The following is a 19,543-nucleotide window of genomic DNA, read 5'->3' as shown; positions in this document are numbered from 1 at the left end:
CCCAACCCCTGATCCTCCCTCACCCCCCTGAGCCCCCCCAACCCCTCCCCGCCCCCCCAAAATCCCCTCAGGACCCCCCAAAAAAACCCCCAAATCCCCCCAAAAAGCGACGCGGCCCCTTTAAGAGGGGGCGTGGCCAAGCCCCTCCCGGGCCCCCCGAACCTCCGGGCGCTTCCCGCCGCCGCCGCGCGCGCGGCCCCCGCCCACCGCGGGCGTGGGCCTCGCCGCACGTGGGCACCGCCGCGCGCTCCTATTGGCCGATCTATCCCCGCCTCCGCGCGTCCTCTGCTGTGATTGGCCGGCGCTGTCGTCACGCTGAAGGCGGCCCCTGCGTTTTGATTGGCCGCGCGGCCGTCACGTGGGCGCCGGTTTTTCGCGCCACTCGCCGTGAGGGGGAAGGCGGTGGCGGGAAAAGGGGGGAGCGGCCGTGAGGGGAAAATCGCGATCGTGAGGGGAAAAACCGCGACAGGGAACCGCGACAGGAGCGGCCCCGCCATGGCCCCGCGCGACTACGACAGCGAGAAAGGTTTGGGGCCGGCGGGGGGCGCGGGGGCTCCGTTATTGATCCATTTCGATCCATTATCGGGACCCCCCCCCGATTATCAGGACACTGTCGCGATATCGCGACCCTTCCTCCCGTGTCTGACCCTCCCCTCTCGGTCTCTGCTTTCCCCTCAGAGAAGGCGAAGCGCTTTTTTCAGGAGTTTTACCGGGATGGAGCCGACGGGCGCAAGGAATTCCCGTACCGGGAGCAGCTGGTGAGGGCCGGCGCCCCCAAACTGACCCGAAATCTCCTCAAATTCCCCCAAAATCCCCTCACACTCCACCCTGAACCCCCCCAGCAAAGTCTCCGAAATCCCCTCCCACTCACAAATCCCGCCCCAAATCCCCTCACGACTCCCCAAAGCCCCAAAATCCCACCCCAAACCCCCTCCCACCACCCCAAATTCTTTCAAACATCCCGTCAAACCCCCCAAATCCTTTCCTACCTATCCAAATCCCCACCAAACCCCTCACATCTCCACAAATTCCTTCCAGCCTCCCCAAATCCCCTTTTTCCCCCCCCAAATCACATTTTTTGCACACGCAAACTCTGCTTTTCCACCCCAAAACTCAATTTTTCCACCCCAAAGCCCCTTTTTCCACCCCTAAACCCTTTTTTTTGCCCCAAATCCCTCTTTTCCCCCCCAAACTCCCATTTTTTCCCCCAAACCCCCATCTTTCCCCTAAAAACCCATTTTTTCCCCCAAACCCCCATTGTTTCCCCCCTTTTTCCACCCCAAACCCCCATTTTTTCCCCCAAACCCCACTTTTCACCCCCAAATCCCCATTTTCACTCCCAAACCTCCTACTTTCACCCCCCAAAATCCCTTTTTCCACCCCAAAAATACCCTTTTTTCTCCCAAAACCTCCATTTTTCCACCCAAACCCCCATTGTTTCCCCAGTTTTCCCCCCAAATCCCCATTTTTCCATCCAAACCCCCAATTTTCCCCCCAAACCCCCATTCTTTGCCCCCCAAACCCCCATTCTTTGTCCCCCAAACCCCCATTTTCCCCCTAAATCCTCTTCCCCCCCCTTTTTTCACCACAAAAATCCCCTTTTTCCCCCCAAACCCCCATTTTCCCCCCAAACCCCCATTGTTTCCCCCCATTTTTCCCCCAAAACCCCCATTGTTTTCCCCCAAACCCCCATTGTTTCCCCCATTTTCCCCCCCAAACCCCCATTTTTCACCCCAAAACCCCTATTTTTCCCCCCAAACCTCCTTTGCTTCCCCTATTTTTCCCCCCAAACCCCCATTTTTCCCCCCACCCCCCATTTTTCACCCAAACCCCCGGTTTTCCCCCAGACGGCGCTGGCCCGCCGGGAGCAGGTGGCCCTGTGGGTGGCCCTGGACGACGTGGCCGAGGACGAGCCCGAGCTGGCCGAGGCCGTGGTGGAGAACGTGCGGCGCTACGGCCGCGTCTTCTCGGACGCCGTGCACGAGCTGCTGCCCCACTTCGGCTCTGCTGAGGTCGGGGAGCCCCAAAAACGGGATTTTGGGGGTTTTTTTGGGGAGTTTTCGGAGTTTTTGGGGAGTTTTTGGGGGGTTTGGGAGTGATGGAGGGTCAGTGTCTGGCACTATGGCCGCATCTTCTCGGATGCTGTCCGTGAGCTGCTGCCCCAGTTTGGCTCTGCTGAGGTCGGGGAACCCCAAAAACAGGATTTTGGGTTTAATTTGGGGCTTTTTGGGGGGTTCTAGGGGTTTTTTTGGGGTTTTAGGGTCATGTGGGGTCAGTGTCTGGTGCTTCCGGCCGCGTCTTCTCAGACGCCGTGCACGAGCTGCTGCCCCAGTTCGGCTCTGCTGAGGTCGGGGAGCCCCAAAAACGGGATTTTGGGTTTAATCTGGGGGGTTTTGGGGTGTTTTAGGAGGTTTTAGGGTGTTTTTGAGGGATTTTGCGGGGTTTCAGGGTCATGTGGGGTCAGTGTCCGGCGCTCCGGCCACGTCTTCTCGGACGCCGTGCACGAACTGCTGCCCCAGTTTGGCTCTGCTGAGGTCAGGGAGCCCCAAAAATGGGATTTGGGGGTGTCTTGGATGGGTTTTAGGGATTTTTGGGGGGTTTTAGGGGGTTTTGGATGGGTTTTAGGGGGTTTTAGGGTCACAGGGGGTCAGTGTCCGGCGCTCCGGCCGCGTCTTCTCAGACGCCGTGCACGAGCTGCTGCCCCAGTTTGGCTCTGCTGAGGTCAGGGAGCCCCAAAAATGGGATTTTGGGATGTGCTGGGTGGATTTTAGGGGGTTTTGGGTGGGTTTTAGGGGCTTGAGGGTTTTTTAGGGCATCTTGAGGGGTTTTAGCGTCACAGGGTCTCAATTTTGACTCAAATTCTGGCAAAATTTAGAGTGGGGGATCCCCCAGTTCCCCCTGAGCCCCCTCCCCAAATTTCCCCCCAGGCTGCCCCCCAGGACCCCCTGGACGCTTACCTGGACCGTTATGGGGTGGTTTCGGGACATTTTTGGGGCAATTTGGACTCAAATTCTGACAAAATTTAGAGTGAGGGATCCCCCAGATCCCCCCTGAGCCCCCTCCCCAAATTTCTCCCCTGGATATTTACCTGGAGCATTTTGGGGTGGTTTGGAGCCATTTTTGGATCGTTTTGAGTGGGATTTTGGGGCGTTTCTGACTCAATCCTGGGACAGTTCAGAGTGGGGGATCCCCCCTGAGCCCCCTCCCGAATTTCCCCCAGGCTGCCCCCCGGGACCCCCTGGACGTTTACCTGGAGCATCGGCTGCTGCTGGTAGCAGCGGGGCCGGGCCACGGGAGCCCCCCAGGACCCCCAAAACCAGTTCCCCCCCGGAGCTGCTGCGGCGTTTGTGAGTCTGCCCAGGGCCCTGGGGAACCCCAGACCCAATTCCTGGCCACCCCAAAATCCCAAACCTCACCCAAAAACCTTTCCCACATTTTTTCCCCATTATTTCTCATTTTCCTTCCTTTTTTCCCTCACTTCTTCCTCAATTCTTCCCCCTTTTCCCCCATAATTCCCATTTTCCCCCCCCAAATCCCCATTTTTTTCTCCTCCAAAACCCCATTTTTTCCTCTCACAATTCTGTTTTTTCCCAAAATCCCCGTTTTTGGCCCCAAAGCGAGCTGTATTTCCGCGCCCCCCTTGTGCTCCAAGGCGCTGTCCCCCATGGGAGCTCCGAGCCCCATTTTCCCCCCATAATTCCCATTTTTTCCCCTCCAAAGCCCCATTTTTTCCCCCATTTCCCTCTCACAATTCTGCTTTTTCCCAAAATCCCCGTTTTTGGCCCCAAAGCGAGCTGTATTTCCGGGCCCCCTCCTGCTCCAAGGCGCTGTCCCCGCGAGAGCTGCAGACCCCATTTTTTACCCCCAAAATTCCCATTTCCCCCCCTACAAACCCTATTTTTTTCCCCTCAAATCCCAGTTTTTTTCCCCTCTAAATCCCATTTTTTCTGTTTTTTCCCAAAATCCCCGTTTTTGGCCCCAAAGCGAGCTGTATTTCCGCGCCCCCTCGTGCTCCAAGGTGCTGTCCCCGCGGGAGCTGCGGACCCCATTTTCCCCCCTACAAACCCCATTTTTTTCCCCATAATCCCCGTTTTTTACCCCCAAATCCCATTTTTCCCTCTCACAATTCTGCTTTTTCCCAAAATCCCCGTTTTTTCTCCCCAAAGCGAGCTGTATTTCCGCGCCCCCCTCGTGCTCCAAGGCGCTGTCCCCGCGGGAGCTGCGCGCCGCCAGCATCGGCGCCCTGGTCACCGTGCAGGGAATCGTCACCAGGGCCAGCGAGGTGCGGCCGCTGCTGCGCGTGGCCACCTACAGCTGCGACCAGTGCGGCGCCGAGACCTACCAGCCGGTACTGGGCCATACTGGTTTATACTGGGAATGGATTTGGGGTGGTTTTGGGGGGATTTGGGGCAGTTTCAGGGCGCTTGGGGACAGTTTGGGGACAGTTTTGGGGTGTCAGTGCCACCTACAGCTGCGACCAGTGCGGCGCCGAGACCTACCAGCCGGTACTGGGCCATACTGGTTTATACTGGGAATGGATTTGGGGTGGTTTTGGGGGGATTTGGGGCAGTTTCAGGGGGCTTGGGGACAGTTTGGGGTCAGTTTTGGGCTCTCAGTGCCACCTACAGCTGCGACCAGTGCGGCGCCGAGACCTACCAGCCGGTACTGGGCCATACTGGTTTATACTGGGAATGGATTTGGGTGGTTTTGGGGGGATTTGGGGCAGTTTCAGGGGGCTTGGGGACAGTTTGGGGTCAGTTTTGGGCTCTCAGTGCCACCTACAGCTGCGACCAGTGCGGCGCCGAGACCTACCAGCCGGTACTGGGACAGACTGGGATGGACTGGGATATACTGGGAGGGGTTTTGGGGGGATTTGGGGTGGTTTTGGGGTGATCTGGGGTGGTTTTGGGTGGTTTTGGAGGGACCCGGGATGGACTGGGATCGTCCCAGTGCCACCTACAGCTGCGACCAGTGCGGCGCCGAGACCTACCAGCCAGTACTGGGACGGACTGGGATGGACTGGGAATGGATTTGGGGTGGTTTTGGGTGGATTTGGGGCAGTTTCAGGGGGTTTGGGGACAGTTTTGGGGTGTCAGTGCCACCTACAGCTGCGACCAGTGCGGCACCGAGACCTACCAGCCGGTACTGGGACGGACTGGGACATACTGGGAGGGACTGGGATATACTGGGAGGGACTGGGAGGGGTTTTTTAATTGAATTTCAGAGGTTTTGGGGGGCATTTCAGGTGAATTTTTGAGTTTTGGGTGGAGTTTTTTAGGAGGATTCTCTAGTTTTTGGGGTCTCTCCCCTCACAGATCGAAGGCGCCATTTCCCCGCCTTTTCCAGGGGCACTTCTGGGGGTCTCAGGGGGGAATTTTTGAGATCTTTGGGAATTTTTGGGTGTTCAGGTGGATTTTTTGGCATTTAGGTGGGATTTTCGGGGTTCAGGTGGGTTTTTTTGGTTTTGGGTGGGATTTTTTTGGGGAATTCCATGAGTTTTTGGGGTCTCTCCCCTCACAGATCGAAGGCCCCATTTTCCCGCCTTTTCCAAGGGCACTTCTGGTGGTCTCAGGGGGGGAATTTTTGAGATCTTTTGGAATTTTTTGGTGTTCAGGTGGGATTTTTGGGGTTTGTATGGCATTTTTAGGGAGGATTCTCTGAACTTTTGGGGTTTTTCCCCTCAGATCGAGGGCCCGACCCTTCACGCCGCTGCTGCTGTGCCCGAGCCGGGAGTGCCAGACCAACCGCTCGGGGGGGCGGCTCTACCTGCAGAGCCGGGGCTCCAAATTCACCAAATTCCAGGAGCTGCGGATCCAGGAGCACGTGAGTCGGGGGGGATCCCCGAATTCCCGACGGGAAACCCCAAAATCCCCTCAGGGAAACTCCAAAATCCCCTCAGAAACGGCTCCAGAATGGTGGCCGGGGCCTTCAAAATGGACTCCGGGGTTTTAAAATGGGCTCAAAATCCACCGAAATCTGGGAATTTTGTATTCTGCAGCTCCTAAATGAGGGGGGAACCTGAAATTCCTGACAGGAAACCCTAAAATCCCAAAAAATCCCCTCAGGAAACTCCAAAATCCCCTTAGAAATGGCTCCAAAATGGTGGCCGGGGCCTTCAAAATGGACTGGAGGGTCTTAAAATTAGCTCCAGATCCACCAAATTCTGGAAATTTTGGACTCAGGAGGTCCTGAGTGAGGGGAAACCCCAAATTCCTGACGGAAAACCCCAAAATCCCAAAAAATCCCCTCAGGAAACTCCAAAATCCCCTTAGAAATGGCTCCAAAATGGTGGCCGGGGGCCTTCAAAATGGACTGGAGGGTCTTAAAATTAGCTCCAGATCCACCAAATTCTGGAAATTTTGGACTCAGGAGGTCCTGAGTGATGGGGAAACCCCAAATTCCTGACGGAAAACCCCAAAATCCCAAAAAATCCCCTCAGGAAACTCCAAAATCCCCTCAGAAATGGCTCCAAAATGACAGCTGGGGCCTTTAAAAATGGACTGGAGGGTCTTAAAACTGGCTCCAAATCCACCAAATTCTGGGAATTGTGGATCCACGAGCTCCTAAATGAGGCGGAACCTGAAATTCCTGGCAAGAAACCCCCCCAGAAAAAAAATTCCCTCAAGAAACTCCAAAATCCACTCAGAAATGGCTCCAAAATGGTGGCTGGGGCCTTCAAAATGGCAGCCAGAGTCTTTGGAATGGACTCCAGGGTTTTAAAATTGGTTCCAAATCCAGAAAATTCTGGGGAGTATGGATTCAGGAACTTGTGGATGAAGGAGGATCCCAAAATTCCCTCATCAAACTCCAAAATCCTCCAAAATTCCTTCAAAATTGGATCCAAAATGGTGGCTGGGGCCTTTGAAATGGCGTCGGTTGTTCTGAAATGTCCCAAAATTGCTCCAAATGTCCCAGAAACTCCCCCAAATTGTCTCCAATGTCCCTAAATGGTCCAAATAGTGTCTCCAAATGTCCAGAAATCTCCCCAGAATTGGTTTTAACGTCCAAAAACGTCCCTGAATGCCCAAAAACACCCCCAAAAATTCACTTTAACATCCTGAAAATGCCCCAGAACGGTCCCAAACCAGTTCTAATGTCCCAAAACTGAATTTATTGTCCTGAAATTGCCTCCCACCTGTCCTTGCAGTCAGACCAGGTGCCCGTGGGGCACCTGCCCCGCTCGCTGTCGCTGCACCTGTGCGGGGCCAACACGCGCCAGGCCCAGCCCGGGGACCACGTCAGGGTCACGGGCACCTTCCTGCCCCTGCTGCGCCCGGGCTACCGGCAGGTGACACAGGTGAGTGCAAAATGGACCTGGGAATACCTGAAATACACCTGGGGACACCCAAAATGTCATGGGAACACCCAAAACACACCTGGGGACACCCAAAATGTACCTGGGAATGCCCAAAACACACCTGGGGACACCCAAAATGTACATGGGAACACCCAAAACACACCTGAGATCCAAAAATCCTCACCTGGGATCCCCTTCCTGCCCCTGCTGCGCCCGGGCTACCGGCAGGTGACACAGGTGAGTGCAAAATGTACCTGGGAATACCTGAAATACACCTGGGGACACCCAAAATGTCATGGGAACACCCAAAACACACCTGGGGATACCCAAAATGTACCTGGGAATGCCCAAAACACACCTGGGGACACCCAAAATGTACATGGGAACACCCAAAACACACCTGAGATCCCAAAAATCCTCACCTGGGATCCCCTTCCTGCCCCTGCTGCGCCCGGGCTACCGGCAGGTGACACAGGTGAGTGCAAAATGTACCTGGGGGCATCCAAAATGTACCTGGGAATGCCCAAAATACACCTGGGAACACCCAAAATACACCTGGGAACACCCAAAATACACCTGGGAATGCCCAAAACACACCTGAGATCCCAAAAATCCTCACCTGGGATCCCCTTCCTGCCCCTGCTGCGCCCGGGCTACCGGCAGGTGACACAGGTGAGTGCAGAACACACCTGGGAATACCTGGGGGACCAAAATTCCCCATTTCCCCCCCCAAATCCCTCTATTTCCCCCTAAAATTCGGTGATTTTTTTTCCCCCAAAATTCCCATTTTTTGTCCCAAATCCAAGACTTGGATCCAGGCCATCACCTGTCCCCAGCCTCACCTGATCCCTCCAAAAATCCGATTTTTCCCTCCAAAAATCCCCATTTTTTCCCCCAAAAATCCCCATTTTTCACCCAAAATCTCTCGTTTTTCCCCAAAATTCCCGTTTTTTGCCCCAAACGCAGGGCTTGCTGTCAGAGACCTTCCTGGAGGGCCATCACCTGGCCAAGGTGAACAAGAGTGAGGAGGAGGAGGGCGAGGAAGGGGAGCTGAGCCCCGAGGAGCTGCAGCAGATCATGGGAACAGGTGAGTTTGGGGCGAAAAACGGGGATTTTGGGAAAAAAGGGGATTTTGGGGGAAAAATAGGTGTTTTCTTGGGGAAAATGGGGATTTTTAGAGAGAAAAAAAGAATTTGAAGGTAAAATATGGGAAATTTGGGGGGAATAATGGGATTTTGGAGGGGAAAATGGGGATTTTTAAGGGAAAAAAGGTGGATTTTGGGGAAAATGGGGATTTGGTGGGGAATGTGGGGAAAAAGAGGGGATTTGGGGAAATTTTTTGGGTCATTCCAGCCAATTTTGGGGCAATTCCAGCCAAATTTGAGGCCATTTGAGCCGATTTTGAGGCAATTCCAGCCAATTCTGGGGTCCCTGGAGCTGATTTTGGGGTAATTCCAGCCAGTTTTAGGATTTCTGACCCCAAATTTCCCATTTTTTGCCCTTCAGGGGAGGATTTTGGGGTTCCTGGAGCTGATTTTGGGGTAATTCCAGGCAATTTTGGGATTTCTGACCCCAAATTCCCATTTTCTGCCCGTCCAGGGGAGGATTTCTACGGGAAGCTGGCGGCCTCCATCGCCCCCGAGATCTTCGGGCACGAGGACGTGAAGAAATCGCTGCTGCTGCTGCTGGTGGGGGGCGTGGAGAGGAGCCCCCGCGGCATGCGCATCCGCGGTGAGGGACCAGGAAAATCCTGGGAAAGTCACGGGAAAATCACGGGAAATAGCCCAGAAAAACCACGGGAAAATCACAGGAAAATCCTGGGAAATATCCCTGGAAAATCCCAGGAAAATCCTGAGAAAATCCCAGAAAAACCCAGAGAAAATCCTGGGAAAATCACAGGAAAATCCTGGGAAATAGCCCAGAAAAATCACGGGAAAATCCTGAGAAAATCCCAGAAAAACCCAGAGAAAATCCTGGGAAAATCACAGGAAATCTCCCAGAAAAATCATGGGAAAATCACAGGAAAATCCTGGGAAATATCCCAGAAAAATCCTGGGAAAATCCTGGGAAATATCCCAGAAAATCACGGGAAAATCGCAGGAAAATCCTGGGAAATATCCTGGGGAAATCACAGGAAAATCCTGGGAAATATCCCAGAAAAATCATGGGAAAATCACAGGAAAATCCTGAGAAAATCCTGGGAAAATCCTGGGAATGTCCTTTTTTCCCCCAGAATGTCCCAGGGCTGCCCTCAAATCCCTTTTCCCCCAATTTTCTCCCATTTTTTCTCCTATTTCCCCCCCATTTTTTCCTATTTTCCCCCATTTCTCCCCATTTTCCCCCCCATTTTTCCCCATTTTCCCCATTTCCCCCCCATTTTCTCCCCATTTCCCCCTAATTTTCTCCATTTTCCCCCCATTTTTCCCAATTTTTTTCCCCCATTCCCCCCCATTTTCCCCCAGTTTCCCCCCACTTTCCCCCCATTTTCCCCCTTTTTCCCCATTTTCCCCATTTTTTCCCCATTTTTCCCTAAACCCCGCTCTTTTCCCCCCAGGGAACATCAACATCTGCCTGATGGGGGACCCGGGCGTGGCCAAGTCCCAGCTGCTCACCTACATCGACCGCCTGGCGCCGCGCAGTGAGGGCCTTCCTCATCCTCCTCATCCTCCTCATCCTCCTCATCCTCCTCATCCTCATCTTCTTCTTCCTCTTCCTCTTCTTCCTCTTTTTTCTCCTGTTCTTCTTTTTTTCCTTCCTCTTCTTCTCATTTATCTTCCTTTTCTTCCTCCTCCTCCTCCTCCTCCTCATCTTCCTCTTCTTCTTCTTCTTTCTCTTCCTCTTCTTCCTCTTTTTCCTCCTTCTCTTCCTCTTTTTCTTCTTTCTCTTCTCATTTCTTTTCCTTTTCTTCCTCCTCCGCATCCTCCTCATCCTTATCCTCCTCATTCTCCTCATCCTCATCTTCCTCTTCTTCTTCTTCCTCCTCCTCCTTTTCCTCCTCTTCCTCCTCTTTTTCCTCTTTCTCTTCCTCTTTTTTTCCTTTCTCTTCTTCTCATTTCTCTTCCTTTTCTTCCTCCTCCTCATCCTCATCCTCTTCCTCATCTTCCTCTTCTTCTTCCTCCTTCCCCTTTTTTTCCTTCCTCTTCTTCTCATTTCTCTTCCTTTTCTTCCTCTTCCTCCTCCTCCTCCTCATTTTCCTCTTCCTCCTCCTCTTCCTCCGCATCTCCATCTTTTTCTTCCTATTCTTTCTCTGTTTCTTCTCCTTCCTCTTCTTCCTTTCTCTCTCTCCTCACCAATTTCCTCATTTCCCCCCATTTTTTTGCCATTTTCCCCCCATTTTTTCCCCTTTTTTTTCCCCAATTCTCCCTCTCCCCAGGCCAGTTCACGCCGGGGCGTGGCTCCTCGGCCGTGGGGCCGACAGCGGCCATTTTTACCCATTTTTTGCCATTTTCTTCCCTGTTTTTCCCCATTTTTCTCTCCCGTTTTTTCCCCATTTTTTACCCATTTCTTTACCATTTTTACCCATTTCTTCCCATTTTTCCCCATTTTTACCCCAATTCTCCCTCTCCCCCAGGCCAGTACACGCCGGGGCGCGGCTCCTTGGGTGTGGGGCTGATAGCAGCCATTTTGCGAGGCCATTTCTTAACCCATTCCTTTACCATTTTTCTCCCATTTTTACCCCTGTTTTTTCCCCTTTTTTTCCCCATTTTTTCTGTTTTTCGCCCAATCCCCAGGCCAGTACACGACGGGGCGCGGCTCCTTGGGTGTGGGGCTGACGGCGGCCATGTTGCAAGGCCCTTTTTTATCCATTTTACCCCATTTCTTTGCCATTTTTCTCCCCCTTTTTTGCCGTTTTTACCCATTTCTATCATTTTTTTCCCCCCCATTTTTCCGTTTTCCCAGGCCAGTACACGACGGGGCGCGGCTCCTCGGCCGTGGGGCTGACGGCGGCCATGTTGCGAGGCCCTTTTTTACCCATTTTACACCCATTTCTTTGCCATTTTTCTCTCCCCTTTTTTGCCGTTTTTTACCCATTTCTATCATTTTTCCCCCCATTTTTTCCGTTTTCCCAGGCCAGTACACGACGGGGCGCGGCTCCTCGGAGCGTGGGGCTGACGGCGGCCGTGCTGCGGGACCCCCAGAGCGGCGAGCTGGCGCTGGAGGGGCGGCGCCCTGGTGCTGGCCGACCGCGAGCGTGTGCTGCATCGACGAGTTCGACAAGATGGCCGACAGCGACCACGCGTGGCCGTGCACGAGGCGCTGGAGCAGCAGAGCGTGGCCGTGGCCAAGGCGGGCGTGGTGGCCACGCTGAACGCGCGCTGCGCCGTGCTGGCCGCCGCCAACACCGGCCTTTCGGGCGCTTACGACCCGCGGCGCAGCCTGGAGCACAACCTGCAGCTGCCGGCGGCGCTGCTGCTGTCGCGCTTCGACCTGCTCTGGCTGCTGCAGGACCGGCCCCAGCGCTGACCGCGACCTCAGGTCGGGGCCGGGGGAGGGGCTTGGGGGTGGTGGGAGGGGCTTGGAGATGAGTTTGGGACCAGTGGGAGAGTGTTGGGGTCAATGGGGGAGTCTTTGTGTTGAGTATGGATCCTTGGGAGAGTCTTTGGGGTCAATGGAAGAGTCTTTGGGTTGAGTTTGGGATCAGTGGAGGAGTCTTTGGGTCAATGAAAGAGTCTTTGGGTTGAGTTTGGAACCAGTGGGAGAGTCCTTTGGGTTAATGGGACAGTCTTTCTGTTTTGAGGGTTGAGTTTGGGTTCAATGGAAGAGTCTTTGGGTTGAGTTGGGTTGAGTTTGGAACCAGTGGGAGAGTCTTTGGGTTAATGGGACAGTCTTTCTGTTTTGAGGGTTGAGTTTGGGTTCAATGGAAGAGTCTTTGGGTTGAGTTGGGTTGAGTTTGGGGTCAATGGAGGAGTCTTTGGGTCAATGGGGGAGTCTTTGTGTTGAGTATGGATCCTTGGGAGAGTCTTTGGGTCAATGGAAGAGTCTTTGGGTTGAGTTTGGGATCAGTGGAGGAGTCTTTGATCAATGGAAGAGTCTTCGTGTTGAGTTGGGTTGAGTTTGGAACCAGTGGGAGAGTTTGGGTCAATGGAGGAGTCTTTGGGTTGAGTTGGGTTGAGTTTGGGATCAATGAGAGAGTCTTTGGGTCAATGGGAGGAGTCTTTGTGTTGAGTTGGGTTGAGTTTGGAGCCAGTGGGAGGGGCTTTGGGTTAATGGGACAGTCTTTCTTTTGAGGGTTGAGTTTTGGGTTCAATGGAAGAGTCTTTGGGTTGAGTTGGGTTGGGTTTGGGATCAATGGAGGAGTCTTTGGGTCACTGGGAGAGTCTTTTGGGTCAATGGGAGAGTCTTTGGGTTGAGTTTGGGATCAATGGAAGAGTGTTCGGGTCAATGGAAGAGACTTTGGGTCACTGGAAGAGTCTTTGGGTTGAGTTTGGATCCTTGGGAGAGTCTTTGGGTCAGTGGAGAAGTCTTTGATCAATGGGAGAGTCTTCGTGTTGAGTTGGGTTGGGGTTTGGAACCAGTGGGAGAGTGTTGGGATCAATGGGAGAGTCTTTGGGTCAATGGGAGGGGCTTGGGGTCAATGGGAGGGGCTTGGGTTGGTGGGTGGGGCTTGGGGTCTATGGGAGAGTCTTTGGGTTGAGTTTGGGATCAATGGGAGAGTCTTTGGCTCAGTGGGAGGAGCTTGGGACAGTGGGAGGGGCTTGGGGTCAAACTGGGCTGAACTGGGAGGGACCCCCCATTCCCAAAAAACCCCAATTTTCCCCAATTTTCGCAAATTCCCCATTTTTTGCCCCGTTTTTCCAGGCTGGCCCAGCACATCACCTCCCCCAAAACCCCTCTGGTTTCTACTGGCTGAACTGGGACAAAACTGGGCTGAACTGGGAGGGATCCCCCAATTCCCAAAAAACCCCAAATTTCCCATTTTTCACCCCAAAATTCCCATTTTTCACACCCAAAATTCCCATTTTTCCCCTCCCCACCCAACCCAACACCTCCCCCAAAACCCCTCTGGTTCCACTGGGCTGAACTGGGACAAACTGGGCCGAACTGGGCTGAACTGGGAGGGACTCCCCAATTCCCAAAAAACCCCAATTTTCCCAAATTCCCCGTTTTTGCCCCCATTCCAGGCTGGCCCAGCACATCACGTACGTGCACCAGCACTGCCGGGAGCCCGCCCAGCGCCTTCCAGCCCCTGGACATGAAACTCATGAGGTGGGTTGGCACCCACAAAAGTCTCCTTTTTCACCCCCAAAATTCACCTCTGCTCCCTACATTCCCCTTTCTCCCCAAATTCTGCTTTTTCATCCCCAAATTTCCCTCAAAATTTCACTTTTCCCCCCCCCAAATTTTGCTTTTTCAGCCCCAAATTTCCCTCAAAATTTCACTTTCCCCTCCACATCTCGCTGCTTTTTCCCCCAAATTTCCCGTTTCTCACCCCAAATTTCCCCCATTTTTCCCCAAAATTTCACCTTTTTCTCTCCACTAACCTCCCCCTGTCCCCCCCCCGAATTCCCACATTTCCCAAATCCATGGATTTTTCCCAAAATCCCGGTTTTTTCACCCCATTTCAGGTCGGTACCTGTGCTGCTGCCGGCGCCTGCCCGAGGCTCTGGGTTTACACCTCCCATTTTTCCCAAAATCCCGGTTTTTCCCCCCCAATCCAGGCGGTACCTGTGCTGCTGCCGGCGCCTGCCCGAGGCTCTGGGTTTTACATCTCCCATTTTTCCCAAAATCCCGGTTTTTTCACCCCCATTCCAGGCGGTACCTGTGCTGCTGCCGGCGCCTGCCCGAGGCTCTGGGTTTACACCTCCCATTTTTCCCAAAAATCCCGGTTTTTCCCCCCAATCCAGGCGGTACCTGTGCTGCTGCCGGCGCTGCCCGAGGCTCTGGGTTTCCATCTCCCATTTTTCCCAAAATCCCGGTTTTTCACCTCCATTTCAGGCGGTACCTGTGCTGCTGCCGGCGCCGCGCCCCCGCGCCTGCCCCGAGGCCCTGGGCGAGTTCATCACGGCCGCCTACGTGGAGCTGCGCCGCGAGAGCCGCGACGGCGTGTACACCTCTGCCAGGACCCTGCTGGCCATCCTCCGGCTGGCCACCCGCCCTGGTACGGACCAGTTAAACCAGTTAAACCAGTATGGACCAGTATGGACCAGTACAGACCAGTACAGAGCAGTACAGAGCAGTATGGGTCAGTGACTGTCGGTGTTATCAGTGTATCAGTTATTTACACCTCTGCCAGGACCCTGCTGGCCATCCTCCGGCTGGCCACGGCTCTGGTACGGACCAGTTAAACCAGTATAAACCAGTACAGACCAGTATGGACCAGTATTAAACCAGTATGGGCCAGTAGAAACCAGTACAGACCAGTATGGGCCTGCACTGACCCCCAGGGACCATCAGTGACAGTCACAGTTATCAGTGTATCAGTTATTTACACCTCTGCCAGGACCCTGCTGGCCATCCTCCGGCTGGCCACAGCACTGGTCAGTGCCCAGTTAAACCAGTATGGACCAGTATGGACCAGTACAGAGCAGTATGGGTCAGTGACTGTCGGTGTTATCAGTTATTTACACCTCTGCCAGGACCCTGCTGGCCATCCTCCGGCTGGCCACAGCACTGGTCAGTGCCCAGTTAAACCAGTATGGACCAGTATGGACCAGTACAGAGCAGTATGGGTCAGTGACTGTCGGTGTTATCAGTTATTTACACCTCTGCCAGGACCCTGCTGGCCCCTCACGTTTTGGGGTGATTTGGTGCCGATTTTGTGTGATTTTGGTGTTTTTTGGGGTTTTTTTGCCAATTTTGTGTGATTTTGGTGTTTTTTTGGGTGTTTTTGTGCCAATTTTGTGTGATTTTGGTGGGGTTTTTTTGGTTTTTTGCCGATTTTGTGTGATTTTGGTGGGTTTTGCGTGTTTTTGTGCCAATTTTGTGTGATTTTGGTGTTTTTTTGGGTGTTTTTGTGCCAATTTTGTGTGATTTTGGTGGGGTTTTTTTTGGTTTTTTGCCGATTTTTGTGTGATTTTGGTGGGTTTTGCGTGTTTTTGTGCCAATTTTGTGTGATTTTGGTGGGGTTTTTGCCAATTTTGTGCCAGTTTTGGTGGTTTTTTGGGTGATTTTGTGCCAGTTGTGGTGGTTTTTTGGGTGTTTTTGTGCCGATTTTGTGCCAGTTGTGGTGGTTTTTTGGGTGATTTTGTGCCAGTTTTGGTGTTTTTTTGGGTGATTTTGTGCCGATTTAGTGCCAGTTGTGGTGGTTTTTTGGGTGTTTTTGTGCCGATTTTGTGCCAGTTTTGGTGGTTTTTTGGGTGATTTTGTGCCAGTTTTGGTGTTTTTTTGGGTGATTTTGTGCCGATTTAGTGCCAGTTGTGGTGGTTTTTTGGGTGATTTTGTGCCAGTTTTGGTGGTTTTTTGGGTGATTTAGTGCCAGTTGTGGTGGTTTTTTGGGTGATTTTGTGCCGATTTAGTGCCAGTTGTGGTGGTTTTTTGGGTGTTTTTGTGCCGATTTAGTGCCAGTTGTGGTGGTTTTTTGGGTGATTTAGTGCCGATTTAGTGCCAGTTTTGGTGTTTTTTTGGGTGATTTTGTGCCGATTTAGTGCCAGTTGTGGTGGTTTTTTGGGTGATTTTGTGGTTTCTGGCTGATGTTGGTGATTGTGGCAGGCGCGGCTGCGGCTGGGCGCGCTGGTGGAGAAGGACGACGTCAGCGAGGCGCTGCGGCTGCTCGAGGCCGCCCGCGACTCCCTGCGGGGAGAGCCCGAGCCCGGCCCCAGGTACGGACCCCGGGTTTGGGGCGAAATCCCCGAATTTTGGGGATGTTGGGGGCCTTCGGGGCACTGGGAATTTGGGGAGTTTTGGGGAGTTTTGGGGGAATTTTTGGGATTTTTGGGGGTATTTGGGAACCCGCGACTCCCTGCGGGGAGAGCCCGAGCCCGGCCCCAGGTACGGACCCCGGGTTTGGGGCGAAATCCCCGAATTTTGGGAACGCTGGGGATGTCTGGGGCACTGGGAATTTGGGGAGTTTTGGGAATTTTTGGGGGTTTTTGGGGGAATTTTTGGTATTTCTGGGGGTATTTGGGAACCCGCGACTCCCTCAGGGCTGACCCCAACCCCACCCCCAGGTACAGACCCCGAGTTTGGGGGGAAATCCCCGAATTTTGGGAACATTGGGGGCCTTCGGGGCACTGGGAATTTGGGGAGTTTTGGGGATTTTTTGGGGGAATTTTTGGGATTTCTGGGGGTATTTGGGACCCCGCGACTCCCTCCAGGGAGACCCCGACCCCGCCCCCAGGTACAGAACCCGAGTTTGGGGAAAAAATCCCCATTTTGGGAACGCTGGGGATGTCTGGGGCACTGGGAATTTGGGGATTTTTGGGGATTTTGGGGATTTTTGGGGGAATTTTTGGGGATTTTTTTGGGAATTTTGGGGATTTTTGGGGGAATTTTGGGGATTTTTGGGGATATTCAGGACCCTGGGAGTCCCTGAGGGGGGAATCTCACCTTCCCCCAAGGTGGGAAAATCCCAAATTTTGGGAACGTTGGAGACCTTTGGGTCACTGGGAACGGGGGGATTTGGGGATTTTTTGTGGAATTTTTGGGATTTTTAGGGGATTTTTGGGGGATTTTTTTGGGGATTTTTTTTTTATTTTTGTGGGGATTTTTGGGGGATATTTTTGGGATTTTTTTGGGATTTTCTGGGGGATTTTTTTGTGGGGATTTTCTTGGGGATTTTTGGGGGGATTTCTGTGGGGATTTTTTGGGGGATTTTTTGGGGGGAATTTTTTGGGGATTTTTTGTGGGGATTATTTCGGGTATTTTTTTGCGGGGTTTTTTTGGGATTTTTTTGGGGGATTTTCTTGGTGATTTTTTGGGGGATTTTTTCAGGGATTTTATGGGGATTTTTGGAGGATTTTTAGGGGATTTTTTTGGGGTTTTTCGGGGATTTTCTGGGGGATTTTTTCAGGGATTTTATGGGGATTTTTGGGGGGATTTCTGTGGGGATTTTTTGGGGGATTTTCTTGGTGATTTTTTGGGGGATTTTTTCAGGGATTTTATGGGGATTTTTGGGGGATTTTTGGGGGATTTTCTTGGGGATTTTTGGGGAGGTTTCTGTGGGGATTTTTTGGGGAGATTTTTTGGGGGGTTTTTTTTGGGATTTTTTCGGGGATTTTTTTTTTATTATTTTTTTGGAGGGGATTTTTGTGGGGATTTTGGGGGGGTTTTTTGGGGGGATTTTGTGGGGATTTTTTTGGGATTATCTGGGGATTTTTTGGGGGACTTTTTGGGGGATTTTCTTGGTGATTTTTTGGGGATTTTTGTGGGGATTATTTCGGGTATTTTTGGGGGGATTTTTTGGGGATTTTTTCGGGGTTTTTTTTGGGGTTTTTTCAGGGATTTTTGGGGGATTTTTGTGGGGATTTCTGTGGGATTTCCGTGGGATCCGCGGGCGCTCCCCGCAGGTGCCCGCGGCCGTCGGAGGCGATCCTGGGCGCGCTGCGGGAGCTGGCGGGGCCCGGCGGGCGCTCGCTGCCGCTGCCGCGGGCGCTGGAGGCGCTGGCGGCGCGCGGCTTCACGCCGGCGCAGGCGGCGGCGGCGCTGGCCGAGTACGAGGAGCTGAACGTGCTGCACGTCAACCCCGGCCGCACCCGCCTCACCTTCGTCTGAGCGACACAACGCAGGGAATTCCCCGAAAACGGCGGGAATCCCGCTGGAAACGGCAAAAATCCCGCTGAAAACAGAAAATTCCACCGAAAACGGCAAAAATCCCGCTGAAAACGGCAAAAATCCCGCTGAAAATGGAGGAAATTCCACCGAAAACAGAAAATTCCACCAAAAACTGCAAAAATCCCGCTGAAAATGGAGGAAATTCCACCAAAAACGGCAAAACTCCTGGGGAAGATGGCAAAAGTCCTGCTGAAAATGGAGGAAATTCCACCGAAAACAGAAAATTCCACAAAAAACGGCAAAAATCCCGCTGAAAACAGCAAAAATCCCGCTGAAAATGGAGGAAATTCCACCGAAAACAGAAAATTCCACCAAAAACATAAAATTCCACCAAAAACGGCAAAAATCCCGCTGAAAATGGCAAAAATCCTGCTGAAAATGGAGGAAATTCCACCAAAAACGGCAAAAATCCTGGGGAAGATGGCAAAAATCCTGCTGATAATGGAGGAAATTCCACCATTTTTGCTGAAAATGGCAAAAAATCCCCGGGAAAATGGTGAAAATTCCACTAAAAATGGAGAAAATTCCACAGAAACAGCAAAAATCCCGCTGAAAATGGCAAAAATCCCTGGGAAAATGGTGAAAATTCCACCCAGAACAGCGAAAATTCGGCCAAAAACAGAGAAAATTCCATCAAAGACTGCAAAAATCTTGGGAAAAATGGTGAAAATTATGCTAAAAACAGAGAAAATTTGGCTGAAAATGGCAAAAATTCCACCAAAAATGGTGAAAATCCCACTAAAGATGGAAAAAATCCCGGGGAAAATGGTGAAAATTCCACCCAGAACAGCGAAAATTCGGCAAAAATTCTGCTAAAAATGGAGAAAATTCCACTGAAAGCAGCGAAAATTCCACCAAAAGCAGAGAAAATTCCACTGAAAACTGAGAAAATTCCGCCCAAAACGGCAAAAATCCCGCTGAAAATGGCAAAAATTCTGCTAAAAATGGCCAAAATGCCACCAAAAACTGGGGAAAATGGCAAAAATTTTGCCAAAACCGGCAAATATTGCAGCAGGAAAGCCAAAAAAAGGGATTTTTGGGGTTCAGGGGGCTCAGGAGAGCCCGGAGCTCCCCTGGATCCCCTCGGGAACCCCGGAATTCCAGGAAAAGCCCCAAAATTCAGGGAAAATCAGGAAAAGTCCCCAAAAAATTCCCCAGAAAGGCCGAAAATCGAAGCAGGGACCCCAAAATCCCCCCGGGTTTTTATTTTTGTGCTTTTTTTGTAGCAATAAATGGATTTTTATCAATAAAATAATGTTAAATTTTATCAATCTTGGGGTTGTTTCTTTGGTCTCCCTCCTCCTGGAATCCACTTGTATCCCTAAAAAACCCAAATTTCCCAAAAAACCCCCAAATTCCACCCTAAAATTCCCTTTTTCCACCAAAACCAACCCAAATTCCACCTTAAATTCCGTTTGATTTCTGAAACCAACCCAAACCCTCCAAAATTGGGGTCCCCAAATTCCCGGGGCTGAACCCCAAATTTCTGAGGATTAACCCCAAAATTTTGGGGCTCCTGGAGCGCCTTTCCCCCCC

At 52.2% G+C, this 19,543-nt stretch overlaps 1 protein-coding gene across 1 annotated transcript; it reads left to right on the top strand.

Moving 5' to 3' along the window:
• The first annotated feature begins 208 nt into the window (after window positions 1-208).
• On the top strand, window positions 209-19,278 carry MCM7 (minichromosome maintenance complex component 7). Its single transcript, XM_064400675.1, is given in 26 exon segments — window positions 209-526; window positions 679-758; window positions 1,848-2,012; window positions 3,221-3,274; window positions 3,276-3,323; window positions 3,325-3,347; window positions 3,985-4,018; window positions 4,202-4,368; window positions 5,706-5,823; window positions 7,148-7,297; window positions 8,264-8,384; window positions 8,897-9,028; window positions 9,852-9,935; window positions 11,198-11,234; window positions 11,400-11,457; window positions 11,459-11,485; window positions 11,487-11,531; window positions 11,534-11,758; window positions 11,760-11,773; window positions 13,420-13,462; window positions 13,464-13,504; window positions 14,234-14,267; window positions 14,270-14,333; window positions 14,705-14,775; window positions 15,947-16,056; window positions 17,743-19,278. Coding segments are annotated over 26 exon segments (2,181 nt in total). The 5' UTR covers window positions 209-495; the 3' UTR covers window positions 17,948-19,278.
• The last annotated feature ends 265 nt before the right edge of the window (window positions 19,279-19,543 follow it).

Source organism: Passer domesticus, chromosome 29 (assembly GCF_036417665.1).
Source record: "Passer domesticus isolate bPasDom1 chromosome 29, bPasDom1.hap1, whole genome shotgun sequence".
Lineage (NCBI taxonomy): Eukaryota > Metazoa > Chordata > Aves > Passeriformes > Passeridae > Passer > Passer domesticus.
This window is presented reverse-complemented; position numbering and strand designations above follow the sequence as displayed.